General features: G+C 38.2%; 6 protein-coding genes, 1 long non-coding RNA gene, 2 other non-coding genes and 1 pseudogene across 13 annotated transcripts; 4 read left to right on the top strand and 6 right to left on the bottom strand.

Moving 5' to 3' along the window:
* The first annotated feature begins 450 nt into the window (after positions 1 to 450).
* On the top strand, positions 451 to 2,872 carry LOC106426386 (annotated as a pseudogene).
* A 105-nt stretch (positions 2,873 to 2,977) lies between these two features.
* Positions 2,978 to 4,165, bottom strand: BNAA02G34750D. The gene has a single exon (XM_013867116.3). It carries the CDS (start codon positions 3,560 to 3,562, stop codon positions 3,107 to 3,109), a length of 456 nt encoding a protein of 151 aa, XP_013722570.1. The 5' UTR covers positions 3,563 to 4,165; the 3' UTR covers positions 2,978 to 3,106.
* A 1,684-nt stretch (positions 4,166 to 5,849) lies between these two features.
* On the bottom strand, positions 5,850 to 7,484 carry LOC125602397 (oxygen-evolving enhancer protein 1-1, chloroplastic-like). The gene is made up of 3 exons (XM_048774072.1): positions 7,111 to 7,484; positions 6,544 to 6,837; positions 5,850 to 6,437 (listed from the first exon to the last, which is right to left on the bottom strand). The coding sequence occupies exons 1-3, from the start codon at positions 7,351 to 7,353 to the stop codon at positions 5,976 to 5,978; spliced, it is 999 nt and encodes a 332-aa protein (XP_048630029.1). The 5' UTR covers positions 7,354 to 7,484; the 3' UTR covers positions 5,850 to 5,975.
* Positions 7,485 to 7,624: 140 nt separating this feature from the next.
* Positions 7,625 to 7,698, bottom strand: TRNAI-AAU. Its single transcript has one exon. It is a non-coding gene; the product is annotated as a tRNA-Ile (tRNA).
* A 1,565-nt stretch (positions 7,699 to 9,263) lies between these two features.
* On the top strand, positions 9,264 to 9,337 carry TRNAN-GUU. Its single transcript has one exon. It is a non-coding gene; the product is annotated as a tRNA-Asn (tRNA).
* A 95-nt stretch (positions 9,338 to 9,432) lies between these two features.
* LOC125602399 lies at positions 9,433 to 10,521 on the top strand. The gene is made up of 2 exons (XR_007334830.1): positions 9,433 to 9,773; positions 10,218 to 10,521. It is a non-coding gene; the product is annotated as an uncharacterized LOC125602399 (long non-coding RNA).
* On the bottom strand, positions 10,049 to 11,037 carry LOC125602398 (lipid phosphate phosphatase epsilon 2, chloroplastic-like). 2 transcript variants are annotated; one of them, XM_048774074.1, is made up of 3 exons: positions 10,774 to 11,037; positions 10,492 to 10,708; positions 10,049 to 10,402 (listed from the first exon to the last, which is right to left on the bottom strand). In XM_048774074.1, exons 1-3 carry the CDS (start codon positions 11,020 to 11,022, stop codon positions 10,218 to 10,220), a joined length of 651 nt encoding a protein of 216 aa, XP_048630031.1. In that variant the 5' UTR covers positions 11,023 to 11,037; the 3' UTR covers positions 10,049 to 10,217. The 2 variants fall into 2 exon arrangements, with proteins under 2 accessions (XP_048630031.1, XP_048630030.1); XM_048774073.1 differs by having other exon boundaries at positions 10,049 to 10,708.
* A 1,641-nt stretch (positions 11,038 to 12,678) lies between these two features.
* On the top strand, positions 12,679 to 14,015 carry LOC106405977 (GDP-mannose 4,6 dehydratase 1). Its single transcript, XM_013846549.3, has one exon. It carries the CDS (start codon positions 12,755 to 12,757, stop codon positions 13,820 to 13,822), a length of 1,068 nt encoding a protein of 355 aa, XP_013702003.1. The 5' UTR covers positions 12,679 to 12,754; the 3' UTR covers positions 13,823 to 14,015.
* Positions 14,016 to 14,437: 422 nt separating this feature from the next.
* Positions 14,438 to 16,350, bottom strand: LOC106405997 (folate transporter 1, chloroplastic). Of its 4 annotated transcripts, none has more exons than XM_013846572.3 (10): positions 16,104 to 16,350; positions 15,970 to 16,040; positions 15,824 to 15,900; positions 15,647 to 15,743; positions 15,472 to 15,565; positions 15,316 to 15,389; positions 15,122 to 15,232; positions 14,930 to 15,022; positions 14,786 to 14,853; positions 14,438 to 14,699 (listed from the first exon to the last, which is right to left on the bottom strand). In XM_013846572.3, exons 1-10 carry the CDS (start codon positions 16,210 to 16,212, stop codon positions 14,567 to 14,569), a joined length of 927 nt encoding a protein of 308 aa, XP_013702026.2. In that variant the 5' UTR covers positions 16,213 to 16,350; the 3' UTR covers positions 14,438 to 14,566. The 4 variants fall into 4 exon arrangements, with proteins under 4 accessions (XP_013702026.2, XP_013702035.2, XP_048630027.1 ...); XM_013846581.3 differs by having other exon boundaries at positions 15,122 to 15,229; positions 16,104 to 16,347; XM_048774070.1 differs by having other exon boundaries at positions 15,970 to 16,349.
* A 3,771-nt stretch (positions 16,351 to 20,121) lies between these two features.
* On the bottom strand, positions 20,122 to 24,518 carry LOC106415967 (dehydrin Rab18-like). The gene is made up of 3 exons (XM_048774078.1): positions 24,206 to 24,518; positions 20,617 to 20,783; positions 20,122 to 20,523 (listed from the first exon to the last, which is right to left on the bottom strand). The coding sequence occupies exons 1-3, from the start codon at positions 24,393 to 24,395 to the stop codon at positions 20,347 to 20,349; spliced, it is 534 nt and encodes a 177-aa protein (XP_048630035.1). The 5' UTR covers positions 24,396 to 24,518; the 3' UTR covers positions 20,122 to 20,346.
* Positions 24,519 to 24,581: the final 63 nt, after the last annotated feature.

Below are 24,581 nucleotides of genomic sequence, written 5' to 3'. Positions count from 1 at the left end.
AGATTAATGTCTGGGATGACCCATGGCTCTCACACTGTGAACAGTTCAGACCAATGGGCCCGGCCCCAGAGGCTCTTCAATCGCTAAAGGTCTCGGACCTGCTCCTGCCAGAGACAAAGGAATGGGACTTAGCAAAAATCAAGCTTACTCTACCTTTCCATAAGGACCAAATCCCAGGGATTCAACCTAGCAGGATGAAAGCAGCAGATGAACTCATATCGCTGAAAAATACTACGGGAGAGTATTCAACTAGATCAGGTTACCTGATTCAATTGGAAGCTCGCACCGCTGAAGCTCCCACAAATCAAGTTGCTGCTCCTGACTGGCTAGCGAATGTCTGGAATGTAAAAACATTGGAGATAGTCAAAGTTTTATTTGGAGATCCCTACACGATGCTCTACAACAATCCTAGTAGTTTCCCACTGATTACTCTGAATTGTTCACTCTTTAATGCACAGCGCCAGCTTTCCAGAAAAGAAAAGAGATGAACCTTTTTCCAATACTTCTTTTGAAGCCTCTCAACGCACCAAGCTAGTGAGTACGATCATCTTCTTTTTTCCAAACAATGTAAAAGATATGTGATAAAAAAAAGTGGGGATATTAGTTTGACATGATTCTTTGGATTTATCTTTCTGTTTCTTTGCCTTTACACAAATGTTTATGAATTTTTGTCTAACTTGGTTTAGGACATGGGTCGTTCAAATGAATCAAGCAGAGGAGCGAAGCATAATCACTATCATTCAACACTGAAACTTCTCTGAAGCATGAGGTAAGTGTACGTTTTTTTTATTCTTTTTTACTAGGTTTTCACGTTCTTGTTTCGTGGATTAGGGCTCAATCACCTTGTTCACAGGTTGATCAGCTGGAGACAAGATTAGAAGATCAGTTTAAGGTTCGCTGTGCATTATAGAGAAGGCGCTAGGTTATGGAACAGCTTCTTCTTACATGCTGACTGAAACAAACGACATTCCCATGCCCATGGTCTGTCACTTTCATTTTCCAAAACTGTACAGAAACGAGTTCCGTGGAACTAAAGAAACCTTACTGTTTTTACTTTCTTGTTCAGCAAGCTACTGACTTGATCAAAGAAATTGCGCTTCTTGAGATGGAAGTTGTACATTTGGAGCACTATCTTCTTTCATTATATCGAAAAGCCTTTGACCAACAAATAACCCCAAATTCAGAGAGCAAGAAGCCGAAGTCTCCTTCTGTACTTACAACCCCTACAAGGCGTCTAGATTTTTGTGAAGAACCTTGTACAACAGATCCTCTTCTTGATGATGGCAGAGACAGAGTGGACCCTGTTTTCACCGTAGCCACTCCCAGCGTTCAACATTTGAGAGTATAAAAGCTTCTCCAGAAGATTCTTGGAGTAAAGCTATCCGCTCATGCCACTCCCAACCGATGCACGTGCACAATGGAGAGAATCTAATCAGTCTAGCTGAACATCTTGGCACGCGAATCTCAGATCATATTAATTCCAGAGACACCAAACAAGTTGTCTGAAGGAATGGTCAAGTGTAAATCACAGACTTTCATCATCTCCAAACTCGTCCTTATCATCGAGTGCATTTTCTCCCTCTGACCAGTACGATACATCGAGCCCTGGATTGGGAAACAGCTCCTCTTTGGATAACTCATTCCATGTAGAAGGAGAGAAGGACTTCAGTGGACAATGCAGCAACATAGTTGAAGTGCTTTGCATTCACAGAGACTCCAAAAAGGCCAATGAGCTAGGTCGCAGATCTTCTGCATTACTTTAAGTGAGTCGCTTTGAGATTAACATGATGAATGATGAGGGTAGAAGGTGAATTAGGGGATCTTGAAATGTTTAAAATACTTGCAGGACACTTATCAGTAGATTGGAGGAAGTGGATCCAAGTAAGTTGAAACATGAGGAGAAGCTGGCCTTCTGGATAAATGTGCACAATGCACTTGGTGATGCATGTAAACTTTCTTTCTTTGAACCAATCAATCTCGGGTTTTTTCCGGCGCTTAGCAATTTATATCAACGTCTTATAGGCTTATTTAGCTTATGGACTCCACAGAACACTGTGAAGAGATTGCTATTGCTACTCAACGTAACCAACATCTCTTTGCATGAACCATCCTTTCGTATTATATGTCTTGAAATTTTCTTGTATTTCTCCCAGGCGGCATATAACTTTGGTGGGACACACAATTAGCGCGGAAGCAACACAGAGCTCAATTCTTGGATGCAAAATGTCTCATCCTGGTCAGGTAACTTTGAGAATAAATTATGAAACGTTGGCTTCAAAGAGCACAAAGCTTACTTGAGTAAAAAAGACTGTTTTATGTTTTCATATTTTTCTCTTAATAACTGCTATTTGCTTCAAAGAAGTTCAAAGCAGGAGGAGATGAAAGATTAGCAGCTTACGCAATCAACCATCTTCTACATTTTTCACTTACCTCCGGCACCCACTCCGATCCCCCGGTATTCCCCTTAATCTTTAAGAGAATCATTGAAACCCTTTTGAATAATTGCCCAAAAAAAGCGCTGAAGTATGTGCTTCTTGGATTGTTGTTTTGTTTAAAATAGGTTCGTGTATATACACCAAAAAGAATCAAGCAAGAGCTAGAAACGTCGAATGAACTTAACCGAAGCATACCGGAATCTTCAATACAATGTCTTAAGGGATGTCGTAGTAAATCACGCAAGGCCATTGATTGGAACCCTCCCAGCTTTACATTCAGATATCTTATTCTTAGAGAAGCTGCCAAATGAAATTTATTCGTATTAATTAATTTTGATGGTATGTAAACGCCAGCTTGTTCGATCATGCCGGTTAATTATTAGAGAGATTCATAAACTTGTTAGACGTCGAACATTTATGTACGTGTTAGATGATTAACTTGCCTTCGGAAAAATTGCATTAGATTCAAGATTGGAATCACATCACTATAATATATATATCATCCTCCTCCTCGTGTCCATTTCTCAAATTCTAAGCAACCAAATATAGAAAAAAAAATCCAAAAGTAATGGATCATTTTGTTTTTCTCCATTAGAAAAAAGTCAAACGTCTCTAACTACAGTTTCTACGTCGGTCGATTTATTTTTATGGTTTGCTCCACTAAGTTGACCCTACTCGGCGATGCTGCTCAAATTCGCCGTAAATCTCCTCTTCCCTTTGCCACAGCCTCTTCCACCACCGCCATTTGTCTTCGCTCGGGCGATTTTTTTGGATTGGTAATTTATTTCCCAAATGGAGTCAGCGCAACTGACTCCGCCGCTCTTGGTCAACGCGGAGCTTGCTTTAACAGCCAGCGTCGCCATTTCCTCCGCCCTTAGGGGATGACTGAGCCACGTCAGCGGTAAAACGAAGTAAAGTTGCCCCAATCGGAGCTCTTCGTTGCCAGAGACTGCTGAAACTGTATCGTCGAAGTCCATTTCGTCTGAGTTACATACGAAACTCGTCGGGTATTTCTGCAAGATCTGCCAAACTTTGACCGGATACGAGAACTCTTCTAATGTCCCGTCCAGCAATATTAGCTTCGCCGAATCTCCCCTCATACATTCACGTGAAACGCATGCACCCATTTTTCTTTGTTTATATCTCTCGTGAGTTTGATGTTTGTGTATGTAGAGTATACGTACCAAGTTGTTGTTGTTTGTGATTTGTGAATTGAAAGATCAGACGACCTTGTGACGAGTTTATATATAAGAACAATCGAGGAAGAAGAAAATAGCCTCAAGAATCTAAAGTACACGTCTGACTTGTCGTGTAATAATAACAAGGGAACATGACAGCTCAAGGTTTGGTTATTATTTCCCGAATTATTTAAACAGACCATCACGCTAAGGGTAGTTCGGGAAAGTAGGAGAAATCAACGTGGCGAAGATTGAGAGAGGAAGGAACTTAGGTGGTGAACTGAAGGATCGGCGGGAGACAGAGGCATGGCCGGCTAGCAGACAAGATTGAGTTGGCCTTGGAGGTTTCGCGTCGCCGGTGGGTTAGATCTCACGTTAAGACAATAGGGACCAGTGGACCAGCATGATAGAGTTGGCCCCAGATTCTTTTGGCCCTTTTAGTAGATACAAGAGTCACCTACCGTACGTGATATTGTTTTCTTTTTTCTAAGAATTAATAGTTCAAAAATTGATCTTTTTTTATTACTACTTTATTTTTTGCATGAGTGCATTAATGAGCACGTATAAATTATCGAGTGTCTCAATAATGCTTTTCTTACTTCGGACATATTGCTTTCTGTTTATATATTTATGAACGTTCAATATTTATTTATAAATCGATCTGCATGCCATCAAAAGTAACCAATTCCTTGGCTATATTTGGTAGTTTTGGACCAAAAGGTAACTAAATAGATATTTGCCCTACCGCTCGATCGATACTTTCTGAACAGAAAAATAGCTCAACCTTACTATATACACAAACAAATATATATTCCGTATGGTTTGTGTGAGACTGAAATCACCCACGTCTCCACCGATACAATACTAGCGGATGGCAATCTTTGTTTAATAAAGTTGATACTCTGGCGCTGATACATCATTGTTTCCACGTACGTACAGTAGTAGAACTTGTCTCGATAGACATTTTATTGAATAATAAAACAATTGCTCGTCAGATCTTAGTGGATATTGATCTCCCACGCGGTGACATCCATATATAAGACCTACAATAGTTATTACATGATGTGAAATTGGACAATAGTACAAAATTGCTTTCAAAATTCCTTTCTAAAGCACGAGGCCATGTTTTTGTCCCGATTTTGAAATGATCTTTATTTGGTAATTTTTAAAAACATTTTTACTGTTGCATAATATATATTTAATACTTTTCGTTAATTGATCTATAATCCGTAAGATGGAATTTAACATGCTTCAGAGCATGTGATAGATTGTACTAACACACACGCTTGTAGAATCTACTGTAAGAATATCTTTGAATTTGTGATGAGTGTATGCAAGATCTGTAGTGTACGTTTCTGTATGAATCCGATATCTCTAGATATAAAATAGAATTGTCCCCGAGAAGTTTACATAATTTCATTATTCATATATATATATATATATATATACTAGTTCTAGAGGTTTAAAACTTAAGAGAGAATCTCTCTGAAATCTGCATTGTTATGTGCTGTCCCACGCCAATGAAGTTGTCTGTGTTCTTTCATGTTTCGAGATTTAAGACCAAGCACAGACCAATAATGTTTTATTTATAAGTTAAACACTGTTTTGTTTAATGTTCACACCCATGCACATTAAATACAGGGTAAGTAAGGTCCATAAGGAGCAAGCTGATTAGACTACATTATTTATACGAATTTATAAAACCTAATTTCCACTTGTTATTCGCCAGTATATTAAACTAATTTCATATAAATATATCAAAAGGCAAACCAACTAATTCATTGATTATCAAAATGGTTCGACTGTAAACTTATAAATTATAAAACAATAATAATTTTATTTTGAAGTGATTTTTCGTGTTAGTAAACCGTAATTAAAATTACCACTCTATTTAAAAAGCATAAATAATATTCTATTTGTTTCAAAAAGATGTATGTTTTGAAGATTTTTCAAAACATTTTAAATATTGATTATAAATGTATTACTTATGATTAATTAGTTTCCACAATTTTTTAGCAAATCAAAATTTAATAAACACCGATAATTTTTCTCAAAATTTACAATTACCATTATTAGTTAGTAAATATACACTGAAATTCAAAACAAGTTTTTTGTAGAATATATATAATTTTGAAAAGGAGGGAATAATTCACAGTAACCTGGTTAGAGATTACATAACTCATCATAACTTACCATTATTAGACCATATGATTAAAGTTAAATAGAGGACTATATATGGATACAAAAAAAACTTAAGATTTAGGGCATGTGCATTTTTTTATAATAGAAGAAGAAGAAACATCAAAAGATGTACTCATTGTAATCAAATACAAAGAGAAGATGTTTAGATATGATAACATGATCACTCAAGTTGACCATACCACACCCCTTGGATCTTCACATCCTTAGGTACCTTGGCACCCAAGTCAGTATCCGACGGCTGAAGACTTTCGAACACTCCGATCACTTCTCCTGTCTCGGGTTTGCTCTTGGTCACTTTCAAAGTGATCTCTCCCACCGAAGCTGCCGTGTTCTTCACGTTCTCTTTTGAAAGCTCCTCTTCGTCACCTCTGCCTCCAGCTGGCAATGCAACGGCGTTGTCATATCCTGTGGAACCACCACGGCCCTTAGGGTCCAAGAAGGAGGAGCCACGGTATGAAGGGACTAAGAATTTGCCAGAGAAGTTGTCTGGTTTGCCAGAGGCGTCAAGCTGCTTGACGGTGAAGAGGAATGGCACACGCTCGCCTCCTGGAAGCTGGACAGTGACAGCAGCGTAGTCGATGCCGTCTTCTTCCTTGAAGTTAACGCTTCCGTCAGAAGAAACCTGCTCGAGAACCGATTATAAAAAGAATCACAAACCCTATTCGTAACCAATAAAACAGACAGTTTCTTGCGGTGGAAGCAAAAAGAAAAAAAAGAAAAAGAAAAACCTCGAAGGGGCCTTCGATCTCGTCAAGAGTGTAGGTGAGACGGGTCATGAGCTTGGTGTTCTGGAAATCAGGAGGCGCATTCTTGCTAACACTCTCAGCCTTGACGGTGAAGGAAGTAGGCTCGAAGCAGAACTTCTTGCCAGCGTACTTTCCGGGTTTGAAGGAGAAAGTCTCGGAGCCACCGTCAATAGTTGGGCACTGGTTGGCCGTTCCAGTTCCCTTAACTTCCATGTAAGTCTTGCTCTGAATCTCGTCGTAAGTCAGTCTCTTCGGAGCTCCCTCTGCACTTGCTCCCTTTCATTACACCACAAACACATAACAATTTCAACTTAATTGTGATCCCAATAAGCTTTCCAATTCGTAAAATCGTATCATGTACCAATTTGGTACTAATGATACACGAAGATTGTGAATATAACGCATTCTAATATTCTGTTGTGATAATCTTAAAATGCTATTGGTTTAGTGTACTACTTTCAAGGTGGCAAGTTCGATGCATTGTTAGAAACTGTTATTAACAGTTCGTAATAAACTTATATGGAAGAACCGGTGATAGGAGGAAGTTACCGAGACGACGAGAGCAGAGGTTGCGAGAGCGAATCCAGCGATTTTGACAGCGTCGGAGCATTTACCGGCCAAGTCCTTGAAGTCAGATTGGAAGGAACATGTGAGGCGAGCAGAGGATGTTTCTAGTCCGAAAGATTTCCCGACTGTCTGAGTCGACCGGAGGTGAGCACTGCCGCGTGAAGGAGCGGTGGAGATTTTAGCGGCCTGAAGGAACGTAGAGGCGGATTGGAGAGAGGCAGCCATGGCCACAAAGTCTCTCAAAAAAATGTTTAATGGTTGTCCTGATCCGAAGCAGAGGAAAGACCTAAAACAGTAGTAACATTCGTTAGGAGAGAGAGAGAGATAAGATTTGGGATAAGGCGAGAATTTTCATTGGTTTGTTTTGTGGGAATCGGAGTTACTGGTTTCTTCTCTTGCCACGTGTCCGAATGCTAAGTGGTGATATGGATACGGTCTCACTCACTGATGCTGACATATACAATTGTTGCATTAATTAATTAAAAAAAAACTCAAATGGCCCATGCAGGTTTCGAACCTGCGACCTTCGCGTTATTAGCACAACGCTCTAACCAACTGAGCCAATGGTTCTTCGATGCTTACAAAAATTGTTAATTACATCTTCCTTGAGAAAAGCAATCCAAGGAAGCAACGGTTTGCTACGTTCGGGTGTTTAATCTACGACCGCTGTAAGGGACTGAAGCTTGGAAGCCCTTGAGCAGCTTAAGTTGACTGAACCACCGGTTTTCCTAGCGCCAAGTTCGATATCAGAGGTGGCTCGTGTTGCATCATCTCTTCATCAAGTTGAAGCAGCACAGCTCTAAATCTCCTAATTTTGACGAGCTATTGGTTGAGCAGCATAATCTGCAGTCTCTTTGCGTCAGGAAGTAAAGCGTTTTGCTAATACCCCCTGAAGAGATTGGATAAAAACAACAGTTATTGTTCATGTCAGAAATAATTTTTTTTTTTTTTTTTAATTTGAACGGTTTCGAAAATTTTGTTTGGATTGGTGATTTAGCAACATGTCATGTCCAAAAAATCTTCCACAATACATGACATCAATTTTGTTCGAATAGTTCGGATTGGTGATTTAACCTCGACCAACTAAACTTCCACAAATCTCAACATCCTACCACCTCTCCTAATTAATCTGAAAAAAAATCCTTAAAACAACATATTGTTTATCCATATATGAAATAAAATACAACCATATATTATAATTAGCATATGTTTATCTTTAGATAAAATAAAATAAAAACATATAATATAATCTTTTCGTAGCTAGCAACCAAGCCTAATTAATGGTGGTATGGTTGACACTTCTAGTTACTAGACTATCTCGTTGCATAGAACTTCTATCACATCCGGTGTGATCATCATCCTTCCAGAAGCTATTACTGAAATCAAAGTCAAACGTTTTCTCAACCTGACAGTCGGTGGAATGGGTCCAGTCCAAGATCAACCTATCTTCTGATTTCTCAATAAGTGTCACGGTGCACCACTGATCTGTTCTCACGTTCAATGCTTGGAGTTGGCATACTGATAGGTTTCTCCAGACATCTTTCTCTTCAGCTCCTTGGCTTGTTCGTTGGTAAGCTCCAATCCAGTAATCAACGTTGTGATTTGGTGTATTGTCTCTGTGTAACGAAGCCATTCCATTTCACTAGTGTTTGCTGTCTCCTTCTCCAAAATAGGAGCAAATCTCTTGGCAGCTTCACTTTTGATCTAGACCACATTATTGTTTCTATTTCGTTTCTCATAATAAGAGATCACCTACATATATATACTTAACAACATGCCATTGAATTAAATTAATTGGAAATCTAGTTGAAACCTCTAATATTACTTTTTAGTCTATTTTTACATTTTTCTTTCAACGTTTACTTTTACATTAGTAAAAGTATTTTTTTTTAGCAATTTTCACTCAGTTACCTTATTCATAATATAGAAAACTCCAATTGTTAAATTTCTTGAATATGATGAAAATAATAAAACGTGTTTGTGTTGAGGCTTTTAACTAACTCATCACAACTGTATCGAGCAGCCCCTAAAATCACAAGCATTATAACTAGAGTTTAAAAAGTAATCAGAAACTCTTATTGTGATTTGCCGGTTCGATATAAATTTGAATATAGTATAAACATTCTGTGAAAGAAGCTGGAGTAGCTCAGTTGGTTAGAGCGTGTGGCTGTTAACCACAAGGTCAGAGGTTCGACCCCTCTCTCTAGCGTTTTTTCTTTTGGTCAACTGAATTTAGGAGTCTATCTTGATGGCCCTAATGAATAGCAGTTTGATAATGGCTTGGGCGATCAAAACACAAAGTAAATTTGTCCGAACACTTCCATTTCAGAAATTGTGATGTGCCTACTTCATGAGTAATACTTGTAGTTGGAAAATGCAGTTGTAGATGGAGGCTTGTTAAAAAAAGTAACACAAACCGGCTAATAACCGGCATATTGAGGAGTAAACCAAGGAAACCGTGAAAGGACTACGTACTTCTTCTTCCTCCGGCGAAAACCCTCAAATTGGGAGATTTAATTTAATTAAATCATCGAAGAAGATGGGGAGAGCATTGTACAGCGTAGGATTCTGGATCCGGGAAACAGGTCAAGCACTTGATCGGCTCGGCTGTCGCCTCCAAGGCAAAAATCACTTCCGAGAACAGCGTACGTCTTGATTTGGATCTTTCCACTCATTTGATTGTGATTCGTTTTTCTTTTGTTTTCTGTCATTATTCATTAGAGACCAGACTTCCTTAAAAATCACTATATCTAGTATCTTAGCTCTATTTGCTTACTTATTCCTAGGCTTAAGCTCCAATCTTATTACTGCATTCAGTTGCTTGCTTGCTTCCGCAAACTCTTGTTTTTCTCTCTAATAAAATGTTTGGATCAGACATTTCTCGCATTGAGGCTGGCCTCTGGCTTTTCACATGCTCATATAAAGCAAGCAGCACTTGCTTCTCTATTGGTTTCGTTTTATACATTAAAAATAATAATTAACGTTTTGTGACGAGAAACAGAAGACAAAGTGGTAATGGAGTGAAATGGGAAACAAAGGAATAGTTTTATAACCCTCTACTTATATTTTCTTTGTCATCTTTGAACCAGTTAAGTAGCACATAAACTGCAAAACCCAGAGCAGATGCAGCAGCAACCGTAAATACAGCTACTTGTACGGAGAATGATGAGGCGAAAGGCTGGAGAACAAGTGAGTTCCAGGTTATGTGCCACAAGGTGGAGTAAACAGAGCCCACGATTGCACCCACCACCACTTGACTGGCGGTGTGAAGCTTCTGGGAAACCCTCAACCATACAAAGTAAGAAGCCAAAGCAAGGATGAGAGAAAGAGAGATGGGAAAGGGTGAGAGAGAGAGAGTGTTACCAGAGAAGAGAGAGATGAAAGAAATGGACTGAGCATGAGAAGAAGGCATCCCAGGGTCAGAACGCAGAGTTGCAACAGGTCTCTGTTGGTTAAGGATGCGTTTGAGAGCTACGGAAAGGGCGGAATTGGAAACGGAGCCAATGACAGCCCACAAGGCTGCACCATCATGTCGTAGAAGCAGAACCGATCCAAACACAGCAGCTACCACCCATTTGCTCTGTGTACACACTTTTGTATTTCATTTACATCTAAACATATTTATCAGAGAATTCGAATACAAACCAGACGATTAGCGACGGCGTTGATCCCACCGGAGACCAAATCGTTGGACGGAGTAAAACCCTCTTGCTCCAACGCCTGAAACCCTTCTTCCCCGTCTATGTCTCTCCAAGCATGGGTTTTGACTAGATCGGCCATAGTTTTAGGAGGAGGAGCAGAGAAAGAGCAGAGGAAGATTGAGCTCGGGCCCAAATAGAAACTGCAGGTGGGTTTGTGGAAGAGAGCAAGAGATGACGCTGACGCTGCTGCCATATCCCAAAACAATTTCAGGGAGAGATTGGTTACTTTCAGCTTCTATCTAAGCCCATTAGTACTAGGCACTGTAATTATGGGCCTCTTTTGCAGAAAAACCTAAATGGGTTTTGTAAATAGTGGGCCTCTGCTTCCGCTTTTCTTTGCTCAATACAAATCATAAAACTAATCGCAATTTGTCAACGCTTGCCGGCCATCTGCCAAACAAGTACAACTTTACGTAGCCTTACATATTCACCTACCAAGTTACCAAATCAACCCTCTTTGCTTCTATAAATATAACTAGATTTTGACCCGCGCAGGCGCGCGGATGTATATTTGAAAAATATGTTGATATTTGTTTTTCTTGTAATTATTAGGATTTGGAAAAATGAATCCGAGGAACATAACCGATACTGATCCAAAAATATAGTACCAAACCCGAACATAAATTGATTAAACATTCTAATTATTCAAAAATTTTGTTATTTAGAGAACCGAATCTGATCCGAACCGAAGTATTTGGGTATCCGAATTTATCTAAAAATAGATTTATATACTTATATATATTAATTATTTTTAGATTTAACGTATATAAAAACATCAAAAATGATACTTTTAAATTTGTTTAAATACTTGAAAATATATATAGATAGTCAAAAGTAAATATCTGAAATAGTTAAAGTATACTCAAATCACCAAAAATACTTAAAATAATTATTGATTCCGTATCCAAAATTTTAAATAAAACCAATTGATATGTTAAGCTTAAGTATTATGACATATGTTATTCAAATTTATACGTAATATATTATTTTATTTATACATTTTGAGAAATTTAAAATATATAATGATTTAAGACTTTAAAAATAATTTAAATTAGTTATCCAAACCCAAACCAAACCCGCAAAGATCCAAATCGAACTCAAACCAAAATTTAGAAACATTCTAATAAGGCTGAAATCTTTGACCCCGAAAACCCGAAATACAAACCGATCAGAACCAAACCCGTATGGGTACCCAAAAGCCCATCCCTAGTCATTATTATATATCGTATTTTATCATCATATAATTAGTCGTATTTTATATGTATCATCATATAATTAATAGTATTTTATACATACCATCATATAAATAATTACATATATTATATTTTTAAAACTTAATATGAAATATAAAAACCATAATTTGAGTTGGTATTTCAAATTTTGGTTTTGTATTATATTTTTCTTATATATATTGACAATATTTTTTTATAATGGTTATTGAAAAATAGTTTAGTAAAAATCCATTTTTGAATATATGTATATTTTTGAATCAATTTTTGATATAAATCAAATTTGAATTATTATTTTGATTTGCAATATGTATATAAAGTTTAAATTTTGTTTTATGGTTAGTTTAGAAAAATAAAAATTTAGGCAATTAGATTGACCCATTTTGGTATATTTTAAAAGTGGTCTAGATAACTTTCAATTTTTTTAAAAAACATAAGCCCATTACTTTTTTTCTTAATACTACTATCCTTGTTTTCAAACAAAAATATTTTTTTTTAAAGGACTGCAATCCATGTTTCCAAACACTCTAAATTTTTTAATAATCCTATTCAAGTCTCCAAACACTCCAATTTTGTACTTGAGTTTTAATAAGATAGATACAACACGTTGGAGCTTTTAACAAAATCAAACACAAGGCGCTTGTCGTGCACCTCACCTCTCACAAAAAACATTTCTTCTGATCCAGATCCGAAGCTATGGCCACTCCCATTGCGTCGGAGCCAAGGAAGGTTGCGTTGGTCACCGGGATCACTGGACAGGACGGATCATACCTGACGGAGTTCCTGCTCGGAAAAGGGTACCAAGTGCACGGCCTGATCCGACGATCCTCAAACTACAACACGCAGCGAATCAACCATATCTACGTGGATCCCCACAATGCCACCAAAGCCCTCATGAAGCTCCACTACGCCGATCTCTCTGATGCCTCCTCCCTCCGCCGTTGGCTCGACGTCATCAAGCCCGACGAGGTCTACAACCTTGCTGCTCAGTCCCACGTCGCCGTCTCCTTCGAGATCCCTGACTACACTGCTGACGTGGTCGCTACTGGAGCTCTCCGCCTCCTGGAGGCTCTCAGGTCTCACATGGCTGACAATGGCCGCACCGTCAAGTACTACCAGGCCGGATCCTCGGAGATGTTCGGGTCAACTCCTCCTCCGCAGTCTGAGACGACGCCGTTTCACCCGAGATCTCCCTATGCTGCCTCCAAAGTCGCGGCTCACTGGTACACCGTCAATTACAGAGAAGCATACGGCCTGTACGCCTGCAACGGGATCCTGTTCAACCACGAGTCACCCCGCCGAGGCGAGAACTTCGTGACTCGGAAGATAACACGGGCCTTGGGGAGGATCAAGGTCGGGCTGCAGACGAAGCTCTTCCTCGGGAACATACAGGCCTCCAGAGACTGGGGGTTCGCAGGGGACTACGTGGAGGCAATGTGGCTGATGCTGCAGCAGGAGAAACCAGATGACTATGTGGTGGCTACTGAGGAGTCGCACACCGTCGAGGAGTTTCTGGACGTCTCCTTCGGGTACCTCGGCCTCAACTGGAAAGACCACGTGGAGATAGACAAGAGGTACTTCAGGCCTACGGAGGTTGACAATCTCAAAGGAGATGCGAGCAAGGCAAAGGAGTTGTTGAAGTGGAAGCCCAAGGTTGGGTTCGAGCAGCTGGTCAAGATGATGGTGGATGAAGATCTGGAGACGGCTAAGAGGGAGAAAGTGCTCGTCGATGCTGGTTACATTGACGCTCAGCAGCAACCTTAATCTCCATTCCAAGCAGCTGCCTGCCCCCAAAAAAAAATAAGAGTTATCATTATTATCTGTGTTTTATTTCATGTTTTTTCCGTTTGTTGTTTTACTATTTTCTTGTTTACAAATGTTGTTAAACATCATTCACTGTGGATTTTGTATCATTAGCAAACAAAGCGAATAAAATATATGAATATCTTTTTCTACATCACAACAACGGCTTCGCGATTATGCAACTCAACTAAAAAGTAGCAGCATCTTTCATCAATGCAAAAATCATAACAATCTAGTGGGATTTCGACTCACCAAATTTATATATGGTTGTGACTCTTATACTTCCTGTTTAAAAGACAGACTAGTAGTAGTGAGTGTTTATACTGACCGAATCAGGTGGAGCAAGAACAAAGGGTGTCGCCAAGAATCAAGGTCCCTCAATTATTTTTACATAATAATCATGAAAGATGTATGCCAGTTACTTAGCAACCTTCCTTTACCTGCAACACATGAACTAAAAATACGTCCCCGTAAGAAAAGTGGAGAATTCAGTCAGTCTGGTATAACAATAAATATAGGGACCTTGAGAGATATATAATAAGAGCAAAGGTATTAGATATGGGGAGAGATGTATGATGAATAAGGAAAACAAAAGCTTTTTGTTGAGCAAAGACGAGACAAAGCTGTTTCATAGGAATACAAAAAGCAAACATGTATTCCCCCCAATCCCAAGGGAAAAAAGATAAAAGAAGAAGATGATGGGTCCTATCTCGTTGGAGGAGGTTGTTTAAGCAATTTCAGAACGTTTTCGTAGACGATGAACGTGCTGGAAGAAGCAGGCACATTTTTTAATAGATTAGCTGTTAGTCCCCTGTAGAAACCTCTGAGACCCTCGAATCTGCACCGTGAAGGCAAGAAAGATAATAGTATATGTTATCTTCAGATACAATCAAGACCAAGAATAGATATATGCTCTTCTCTGACCTCGCGGTTTCTCTGATGACATGTAAGCTGTCTATATATCTTGGGATTCCGTTAGTACTAGGTCTTTGCTGAACAATAGAGGAATGTCTATGACAGTCACACCTCAAATACTGCTAGAGTTAAGAAGAGGTTGAAGCAATTTACCTGTAATCGTGCTCTAATAACTTGAAAAGGATATGTAAGAAGAACTGCTGCGACTTTGGAGGAGCCTCCCAGTGCAGCATAATCCGCCGAGTTCTACATATAAAAAATAAAAAGAAATGCCAAAAAAGATGACTTGGTCCTCCTACATTGCCAAATAATCACAGTGTAAGAAGAAGAAGAAGAAGTCTGTACCAATAAATTATCAGGTGTGGATTCGGATTTTCTTCTCTTCTCTTTCATATCGACAATGACTTTACGGAGTTCCTCATACGCTGTGAACTGAATAGCACCATGAGAAACCTGCTGAAGAAACTAAATCAGGATCAAACCCTTCCAAAATATGAAACTATTTGTAAAAGCAAAAGGAAAGTGAGTGAGTGACTAACCAGTACAAGGCCAGGGACAATACCCTTGTAGAGCGCCCTGGGTCCTTCCTCTTTCATTATGGTTCTAAAGGCATCTGCAAAAATTCACCAACAAAAATTAAGAAAAGAAAAGAAGAATGGAAAAAGTGAGTTTGTTAAGGAAGCATATGTGGAGACCTAATAGGCCGGAGTAGGGTGGGGTTTGATGAAGAGGTGTCTGAAGCTGTAACCTTGTCTTGACAAGCCAAATAGGATTCGTGCATAAACAGACCTGAAAGTGTATCATAAGGTTGAGATAAAAAAAAAATAAATAGATGTTTTTAAGGGGGGGTGTGAGTTAGTAATAACAAACCAAGGCTCCAGATTCAGCGGCAGAAGCAAGGTGAAGGGGAGGGGTGAGTTTCTCATCGTCCCTGCCTCTAGCGTATCTCTCTTTCGCTCTTCCATAACTAGAGAGATGTATTTGTTTCAGAGAGAGAGAGAGCTTGGGGTGGGGATTGTAAAAGAGAGGAAAGAGGAGACAACTCACAAGAAGAAGTATAAGCTCCATGAGAGAGTGGAACCGATTACAGCAGGGAAGAAACCTGCATAAAGGCCTCTCAGACCCTACACCAGAGAAAATGTAGCTTCAATTCAGAAACGTGAATGCATGAGAAGAAGATGGTTAAAGCATACCTCGAGACGGCCAATGGTGAAGAGAGCGTGAGCTGTGTTCTTGTACGTCGGGAACCCTCTACCGTCGTTCACTGTTTCAGACAAAAATCTAGTTTCTTTTTTTTTTACTGTGGGAGTGGAAAAAGAAATCAGACCTTGGAATCTAGTACGGACAACATCAAGAGGGTGCATAGCAGCTACTGTTGCGAATCCTGCGACTGCCCCCGCTGTGGCATTTTCCCACTGCCATGATGGCGCCACCATACCATCAACCTGCACGCGATTGGCCTACAGAGCTCAAATGAGTCGCAAGTAAATGGCTGATGAGAGAGAGAGATAGATCCGGAGTCCTCCTCCGCTTTACTCTCCGACGCTTCCTTGAGTTCCCGTCTCAGATTTGTGAAGCTTTAAAGCCCATTTATGCTTTCCGAGGCCCAACAACACCTACAATTAAAAGCCCCATCCTTACCTTTGTTATTTATTCCCATTAATCGCCCAATACTTTTACATTGCTTAAAAAAAATATATCATCATAATGATCAACTAGATTTGACCCGCGCTTAGAAAGCGCGGGTTTTTCTAAAAGTATAAACAATTTGATATGAATTAATATTTGTAGATTGTTGTACATTATTATGTTACAAAATATTATTATATTGAGGCAGATAAATTTTGTAAAATTATATAATTCATAAATAAGTTTATTTAAGATTTTGTGTGTACATTTTTATTTAATTCTTTTGGTCTGTATATTTTATCTGGACCAAAAACACAAACCAAGACCGACTTGAAAATATAGGTTTGGTTCGAGTCCAGGATAAAGTATCTATTGGTTATTTTTTAAGATCCACAGGTTTTGATCTGGTCCGGATCATACCCGAAACCCGATCAGGTACCCAAATTAATCGGATCTTTTTAGTATATTAGGTATGTATGGGTATTTCGTATATGTTTGAAATTTGGATATTCTTTTAAATTTTAGGTTTGGGTTTTTGGTTATTGTTTCAGGTTTGGGTAAAATTCCAATTTTAAAATATATTTTGGGTATAGAAATTAAATTTTAAGTATTTTTAATTTTTCGATTCATGATTTAGGTTAAAATACGGGCTTTTCGTATATTTATTTGGGTATTTATTTGGAGTCTCAGGTAGTTTTCAGGCTTACTGGTACTTTGGGTTTTAGATACCCAAACCTAATCGAATCAGTTACATACCTGAAAATTATATGAATTTTACGGGTATTTAAGTTATGGATTTAAACCGACTCGTATTTTAAAATTTATTAGATCTTTTTTTTTTACTTGTTTGTATAAATATTATATCATTACTTTTTAACTTGTTTGTATAAATATTCCACAAACATTAGAATACAATAATATATATATATCAGTACGTATAGTAAATCGATATGTTTACTCCAAAATTAACAATATGTTTGGTTTTAAACTTATTGGTTGGTGAATGGACTTATTAAAATCAAAATAAGTTGGTGTTATACATATGGTAAGATATTTTGTTTTATCAAAAGGTATCAGGGCTCCAACTTCTGTTTTCCATAAATCTTTGTTGGACTTATTAAAATCAAATAAGTTGGTGTTATACGTATTGTAAGATATTTGATTTTAATAAGTCTAACAAAGAGATATAGCTCAGTTCAAAAAAAAAACAAAGATATATAGAAGTGACTAAATTATTATTAGAGAAATATAAAGTAATATATTATTAGTCAATTATTATGGTAAGACCAAAAATATTGTTAGTTAATGAAAGGGTCCAAACAACATTTTTAAGTAGATTTTTCAAAAATGCTTCATTTTTAATAGAATAGATGCACGTTGCAAATTTAATACTCTAGATCTTGCGGATGTTGGATTTAACTTGCGTTCAATGTAAATTTATAAACTATTTATTTTATAAAATGTCTATTTATATTTTTATGTTTTGTAAAATATATTTAGTGTAGAATATATTATATTATAATATAGATATTTGATAATAATTTTTTATCTGTACGTAATATTATATTTATAATTTGATAATTTGATGCAATTTTATGTAATTGTAATATTCATATATTAACCTATTGATTTTTTGTTTATTTATTTAAAAATAATTTAATTTTTTTACAGTAAATTTTTATGAATTATTATTAATTTTATGATATTTGGTTTTCTTGAAAATTGTATTGTAGCAGATTTATATATACTATATATTACAGTTTGTATTTTTAATTTCAGCAAAAAAATAACAATTCATTGTAATTAATTAATTTAATTTTTTTTATTTTAAGTGAAATTGCATATTTGTAAATAAGATAGAAATGCAATGGCATTTAGTCAAATCTTATTCCAAAACCGAGATGTTTGTACGGTTAATTATTATAAATAGTGTTATATCTTTTTATAACTGAAAAATATGTTTTAAGATAACAACACAATGTAAAAATTATCTTTTTGAAAAAAAAAATATTATAAATAAAAAATTCATTTTTGATTATATAGTTAATTATATATATATATATATCCATTAAGTGTAATATAGATATTAACCGCTTTAACTTTTAACGTGAGAGCTTTGTTGCTAAAATTTATTTTGCAAATAATAGTATAGATCATATGGTTGACTTTAATCCTAGAACCACAATAAAAAAGGACAACGCTAACTATTGTGCAAGCAAAGTGATAACAATCTCAAAGAGATATAAGAACTAAAAAAGCTAAGAAACATCTTTTAAATAAGAGATATAAGAGTATCTTTATCGCAAAAAATCTAAAACAGATTTCTTAATTTTTTACTCTCTGATTAAAAAAATTTTTAAAAAAAGAACCAATCGCGGGTCACCACGTGTCAGTAGGGCCCGCGAACAATAAAAAAAAACACTGCAAAGTCATTTCTTATTTGGTAGCTTTTGTAACCGGTTTTTAATGCTTGTGTGGACCCTCCACGTTAAGAAACACAGTAAACACATGCGTTAATGGTGTTTTAAGAGCATGATTATTGAGAATTTTAAGTGTGAGCTATACTATAGCTAAAAAATGTCAAAACATAAGTTAAGAAATCCAAATTAAAAGTCCAGTTAATCATATGCTCTAGAGTATTTTCTACATGTGTACAAATTGATACGGTTCCCAGAGTACGACAAAGACATAAGTGGATAATGACAAAACCCATTCAACTGCTCTCCCTTTTACAAAACCAAATAATCTAATTTTTCCGTTTGTCTTAGTAGCGAACCAATTAACATTTGAAAACATGACCAAACAGCTTATATATGTGGACGTTTCAAACAGTTGGTTTCATCACTTAACTTAATTCGTTCTAGGGGGTAGGCACTTTACCCGATATCTGAAGTAGCAAAATACCCGAACGGGTATTGAATAAGGAGAGATTGGATACCCGAACCCGAATGGATATCCGAAGATAACCGAACATATGTATAATTAACTTTATATTTCTAGTTTATATCTCTCATTTTATATAAAATATTTATATTGATACTACACATACTTTAAGTTCATATGATATACATACAATTACGGAAAAAATGATTTGCTACTCACTTAAAATGCATATCAAGTTTTTTATTTCAAAAATTAACAAAAAGTTACATCCAAAATTAAAAAAAAAAGTAACTAAATTAATGCATTTTTAGTTTTAAAATGTTATGTCCAAATATATTAACCATTCAATCTATTAAAAATAAAAAATTAGTTAACTGAAAGTTATATTTTTAAATACAACAAACTTGAGAAATAAAAATTTTAATATATTTTTTTTCAAAATCTAAATATCCGAACCCGATCCAAAATAACTGAATCCGAACTAAAAATACCGAACCTGACCCGAAATACAGAAATACCCGAACGGATTCTAAACCTCTATACCGAAATATCCGATAATCCGAAATACCTGACCCGAACCCGAACGCCCACCCCTAATTCGTTCGTTTACATTTGCAAATGAAAGAACACAATATATGACAGGCTCAAGTTCGCGACTGCCCCAAGAACCAATTATCATTCGGTGCAGAAAAAGCCCTATACATTGGGGAGTGGGGAAGCGTGCACCGAGCTAGCTCGGAAACGGGAACACTTTAACCTATTAATAATTAGGTTTTCTCGGACAACAGTTATTCCCGATAGACGATATCGCCAAGGAGCGATAACATACATTAAGTTTAACAAGGAAGTAGATTTATAGATATTGAAAGTACTGATACATGTCTCAAGAACATAAAAAGAGCCAGATGCCCATAACACATCTCAGGACGTACACATGTAGAAAACACACTGCGTTAAGAGCCCTTCTTTATTTTTATTTATCTGGTATACAAGTTTATGTAGTATAGTTGCTTAATGATGACCACCACCACCGGGAAGCTTTTCCTTGATCTTTTCCATCATCCCCTTCTTCTCGTGGCGCTCACCACCGTAGCCTCCAGCATCATAACCAGTGGTAGTTCCCATTCCCATCCCTTGAGATGACCAGAAGACTGATCATGATGGCCTGGCAACTTTTCCTTAATCTTATCAGTTATTCCCTTCTTCTTCCTCCTCCCACCTTGCCCATCATCCTCCTGTCATTATGTCGGACACTTGTTAATACAAGACTAGGCCACATTAATTAAGACACGTACGCATGTTAATATTATATATTTGGTGTAACGTACCGAGCTAGAGCTAGATCCGGATCCAGAGCGGTGAAGCATTCCTCCCAAGCCCCTCCCACCACCACTTTCCTCATGGAGTTGCTGTTGGCCGTGGTGCCTTCCACCTGCGCCTGCTCCCAAGGCTCCAGTTCCTGTCCCGTATCCTTCGCCACCTGTCCCGTAAGTCCCTGTTAAGTATGAAGACGCGATCTACTGAATATACTCTTTATTATAAACGTGATACGAGCTACAACAAGGGAGACACTCTCATAACGAGTACTCCTCTACTCTCATGTCGAGTAGCTACTTAGCTCATACGCTAAAGTACAATATTGTAATTCTCGATAACCCCAAATGACTTAGTACGTTCCTATTTATATCAATCCCGTGTAACGGCTTTTCCCTCCTTCAATCTGTAACAACCTCCACGTCATCATCCCCTGCTTGACTCTTCTTCTCTTCTCCTTTCTTCTTCCATCTCCTCCTCTCATATGTATATTTGTACTTATCAATCATACTATCAACCTTAAACCAGGAGTCACCGCCATATCTGTACGACCCTACCGTTATCCGCATGCCACGAAGGTTGTGATGGAGAAGATGGTAACAGAGATGCTGGAAGCGGGTATTATCAGAGTCAGTATTAGTCCATTTTCAAGCCCAGTGTTACTGGTTAAGAAAAAGGATGGGTCTTGGCGGTTTTGCATTGATTACAGAGCATTGAATCAGGTGACAATTCCGGATAGATTTCCTATTCCGGTTATTGATCAACTACTAGATGAGTTACATGGAGCATCGGTCTTCTCTAAATTGGATCTTCGCGCGGGTTATCATCAAATCCGGATGAAAGAAGAAGACATAGCGAAGACAGCATTTAGAACGGTTGAAGGTCATTATGAGTTCCTGGTAATGCCCTTTGGACTTACAAATGCACCTGCGACATTTCAGGCTCTCATGAACTCAATTTTTAAGAAGTTTCTACGCAAGTTCATCCTTGTTTTCTTTGATGACGTGCTGGTCTATAGCAGAAGTATGGAGGAGCACGTAGAACATTTGAAAGTGGTGTTGCAAATATTGGCTGAACAGAGGTTGCTTGCGAACAAGAAGAAATGTTCGTTTGGAGTACAGCAGGTGGATTATTTGGGGCACATCATATCGAAAGAAGGGGTCGCCACTGATTCAGCGAAAACAAGCACAATGAGGGAGTGGCCGACACCACGATCTGTCAAACAACTGCGGGGGTTTCTTGGTCTCACTGGATATTATAGAAACTATGTGAAGAGTTATGGCACTATTGCTCGACCTTTGACGGAATTATTAAAGAAGGATGGGTTTGAGTGGTCTACAACAGCACAAGGGGCTTTTGACAGGCTGAAACATGCGATGATCACTACACCGGTGCTAGCGTTACCAGACTTCGACAAAAAATTTGTGGTTGAAACAGATGCATCAGGGTTTGGCGTGGGCGCAGTTTTAATGCAGGATCGTCGACCAATAGCGTACTTCAGTCATGGTTTTACAGCTCGCGAACGATTGAAACCAGCTTACGAGAGAGAACTCATGGCTGTGGTATTGGCAGTGTTGAAATGGAAGCATTACCTGATTGGACGTCATTTTGTGGTTCATACAGACCAACGAAGTCTTAAGTATTTGTTGGAGCAGAAGGAGGTCAATATGGAATATCAGAAATGGTTAACAAAGTTACTTGGTTTCGACTTTGAGATATGTTACAAACCGGGCAGTCAAAACAAAACAGCAGATGGTCTTTCAAGAATTGAGAATTTGGAAACTCAGGAGTTAAGTTCTCTGCTATTGTCCTTGACAGTTCCGGGCGTGATTCAGTTACAAGATTTATATGCTGAGATTGATGGGGATGAAGCGTTAAAGCGTTTACAGATGTTAGTAGCAGAGGGAAAAATGATGAACAAACATTACAAGATTCTGAATAACAGATTGTGGTATAAGAAGCGGCTCGTCATTCCAAAGCAATCACGGTTTATTCCTTTGATCATTTCGGAATGTCATGACAGCCAGCTTGGGGGTCATTCTGGAGTATTGAAAACAGTCAAGAGAGTTCAATCTATGTTTCATTGGGAGGGGTTGTTTAAACGGGTTCAACAGTATGTTCAAGAGTGTAGTGTTTGTCAAACACACAAATATTCTACTCTTTCTCCTGCGGGTCTTCTGCAGCCACTTCCGATCCCTCAGCAGATTTGGGAGGATATTTCAATGGATTTTGTGGAAGGATTGCCAACTTCTCAAGGTCATAATGTCATCATGGTAGTAGTGGACAGATTGAGTAAGTATGGACATTTTGTGGGTCTCAAGCATCCTTTTACAGCGGCAGACGTGGCTTCTAAATTCATGTTGGAGATTGTCAAGCATCACGGCTTTCCTAAGACAATAGTCTCAGATCGAGACCGGATTTTTCTTAGTACCTTTTGGAAAGACTTGTTTCGATTATCGGGTACAAAGTTGAAGTATAGTACGGCATTTCATCCGCAGACGGACGGTCAGACTGAGGTTCTAAACCGTTGTGTGGAGACATACCTTCGTTGCTTCGCTTCTGGTCATCCAAAGACTTGGTTTAAGTATCTGTCATGGACAGAACTCTGGTATAATACTTCGTTCCATACATCGCTTAAGGCTACTCCATTTCAGGTAGTTTATGGTAGGGAACCACCACCTCTCATTCGTTTCGAAGAAGGGTCGACATCTAATTTTGATTTGGAGGTGGCTCTTAAAGAAAGAGATGCGATGTTAGTACAAGTAAAGCATCATCTGGTTCGGGCTCAACAGTTGATGAAAGTGCAGGCTGATAAGCACCGCCGTGATGTTGTTTTTGCAGTCGGTGATTTGGTTTATCTAAAGCTTAAACCTTTCCGTCAGCACACCGTGGTTCGACGATATTGTCAGAAGTTGGCAGCAAAGTTCTTTGGTCCGTATCAGATTTTGGAAAGGATTGGCAAGGTTGCGTATCGTCTTAAGCTGCCAGCAGAATCGAAGATCCATCCGGTATTTCACATTTCGCAATTGAAAGCTGCTTTGGGTCATGATCAGGTGTTGCAGCAGCTTCCACCTTCGTATACGGATCTGGAAAATCTTTTGTGGGAACCTGAAGAGATATTAGCGTCACGTTGTAACGAGGGGAATGAGGTGGAGTTGTTAGTGCGTTGGAAAAACCGTGAGGAGCACGATAATTCTTGGATGATGTTACAGGAGTTTCAAGCATCTTTTCCAACTTACAAGCTTGAGGGCAAGCTTGCTCTCAATGGGGGGAGTATTGATAAGTACAAATATACATATGAGAGGAGGAGATGGAAGAAGAAAGGAGAAGAGAAGAAGAGTCAAGCAGGGGATGATGACGTGGAGGCTGTTACAGATTGAAGGAGGGAAAAGCCGTTACACGGGATTGATATAAATAGGAACGTACTAAGTCATTTGGGGTTATCGAGAATTACAATATTGTACTTTAGCGTATGAGCTAAGTAGCTACTCGACATGAGAGTAGAGGAGTACTCGTTATGAGAGTGTCTCCCTTGTTGTAGCTCGTATCACGTTTATAATAAAGAGTATATTCAGTAGATCGCGTCTTCATACTTAACAGTCCCACCGGTGGCACCTCCGCCGTATCCTCCACCTGCAGTCCCATAACCTCCTCCTCCGGTCGCTCCAAGGCCACCACCAGCTGTCCCGTATCCTCCACCGCCAATCGGGTTTCCATACTCGTCCAACTGCTGGATGGGGTTTCCGTACTCATCAGTAGCCTGAGCTCCTGGTCGGTTCTGGTAAGAAGCCATCTTCTTCTTTTCACCTTTCTAAAGCAAACACTTTCAGCTAGCTAAAATTAAACACTTTTCTTTCTGTTTGATGTGATGAGATACTTGGATATTGAGTTGATTGATGAAGGTTTGTTAAGCTCATGGAAGGTACATTTATAGTCCGGTTTTAGATATTGATCAACTCTTAAATTAGTGAATCGTCAT

Source organism: Brassica napus, unplaced genomic scaffold (genome assembly GCF_020379485.1).
Source record: "Brassica napus cultivar Da-Ae unplaced genomic scaffold, Da-Ae ScsIHWf_2833;HRSCAF=3613, whole genome shotgun sequence".
Classification (NCBI taxonomy): domain Eukaryota; kingdom Viridiplantae; phylum Streptophyta; class Magnoliopsida; order Brassicales; family Brassicaceae; genus Brassica; species Brassica napus.
The sequence above is the reverse complement of the archived record's forward strand: the minus strand, read 5'-3'. Positions and strand labels throughout refer to the sequence as shown.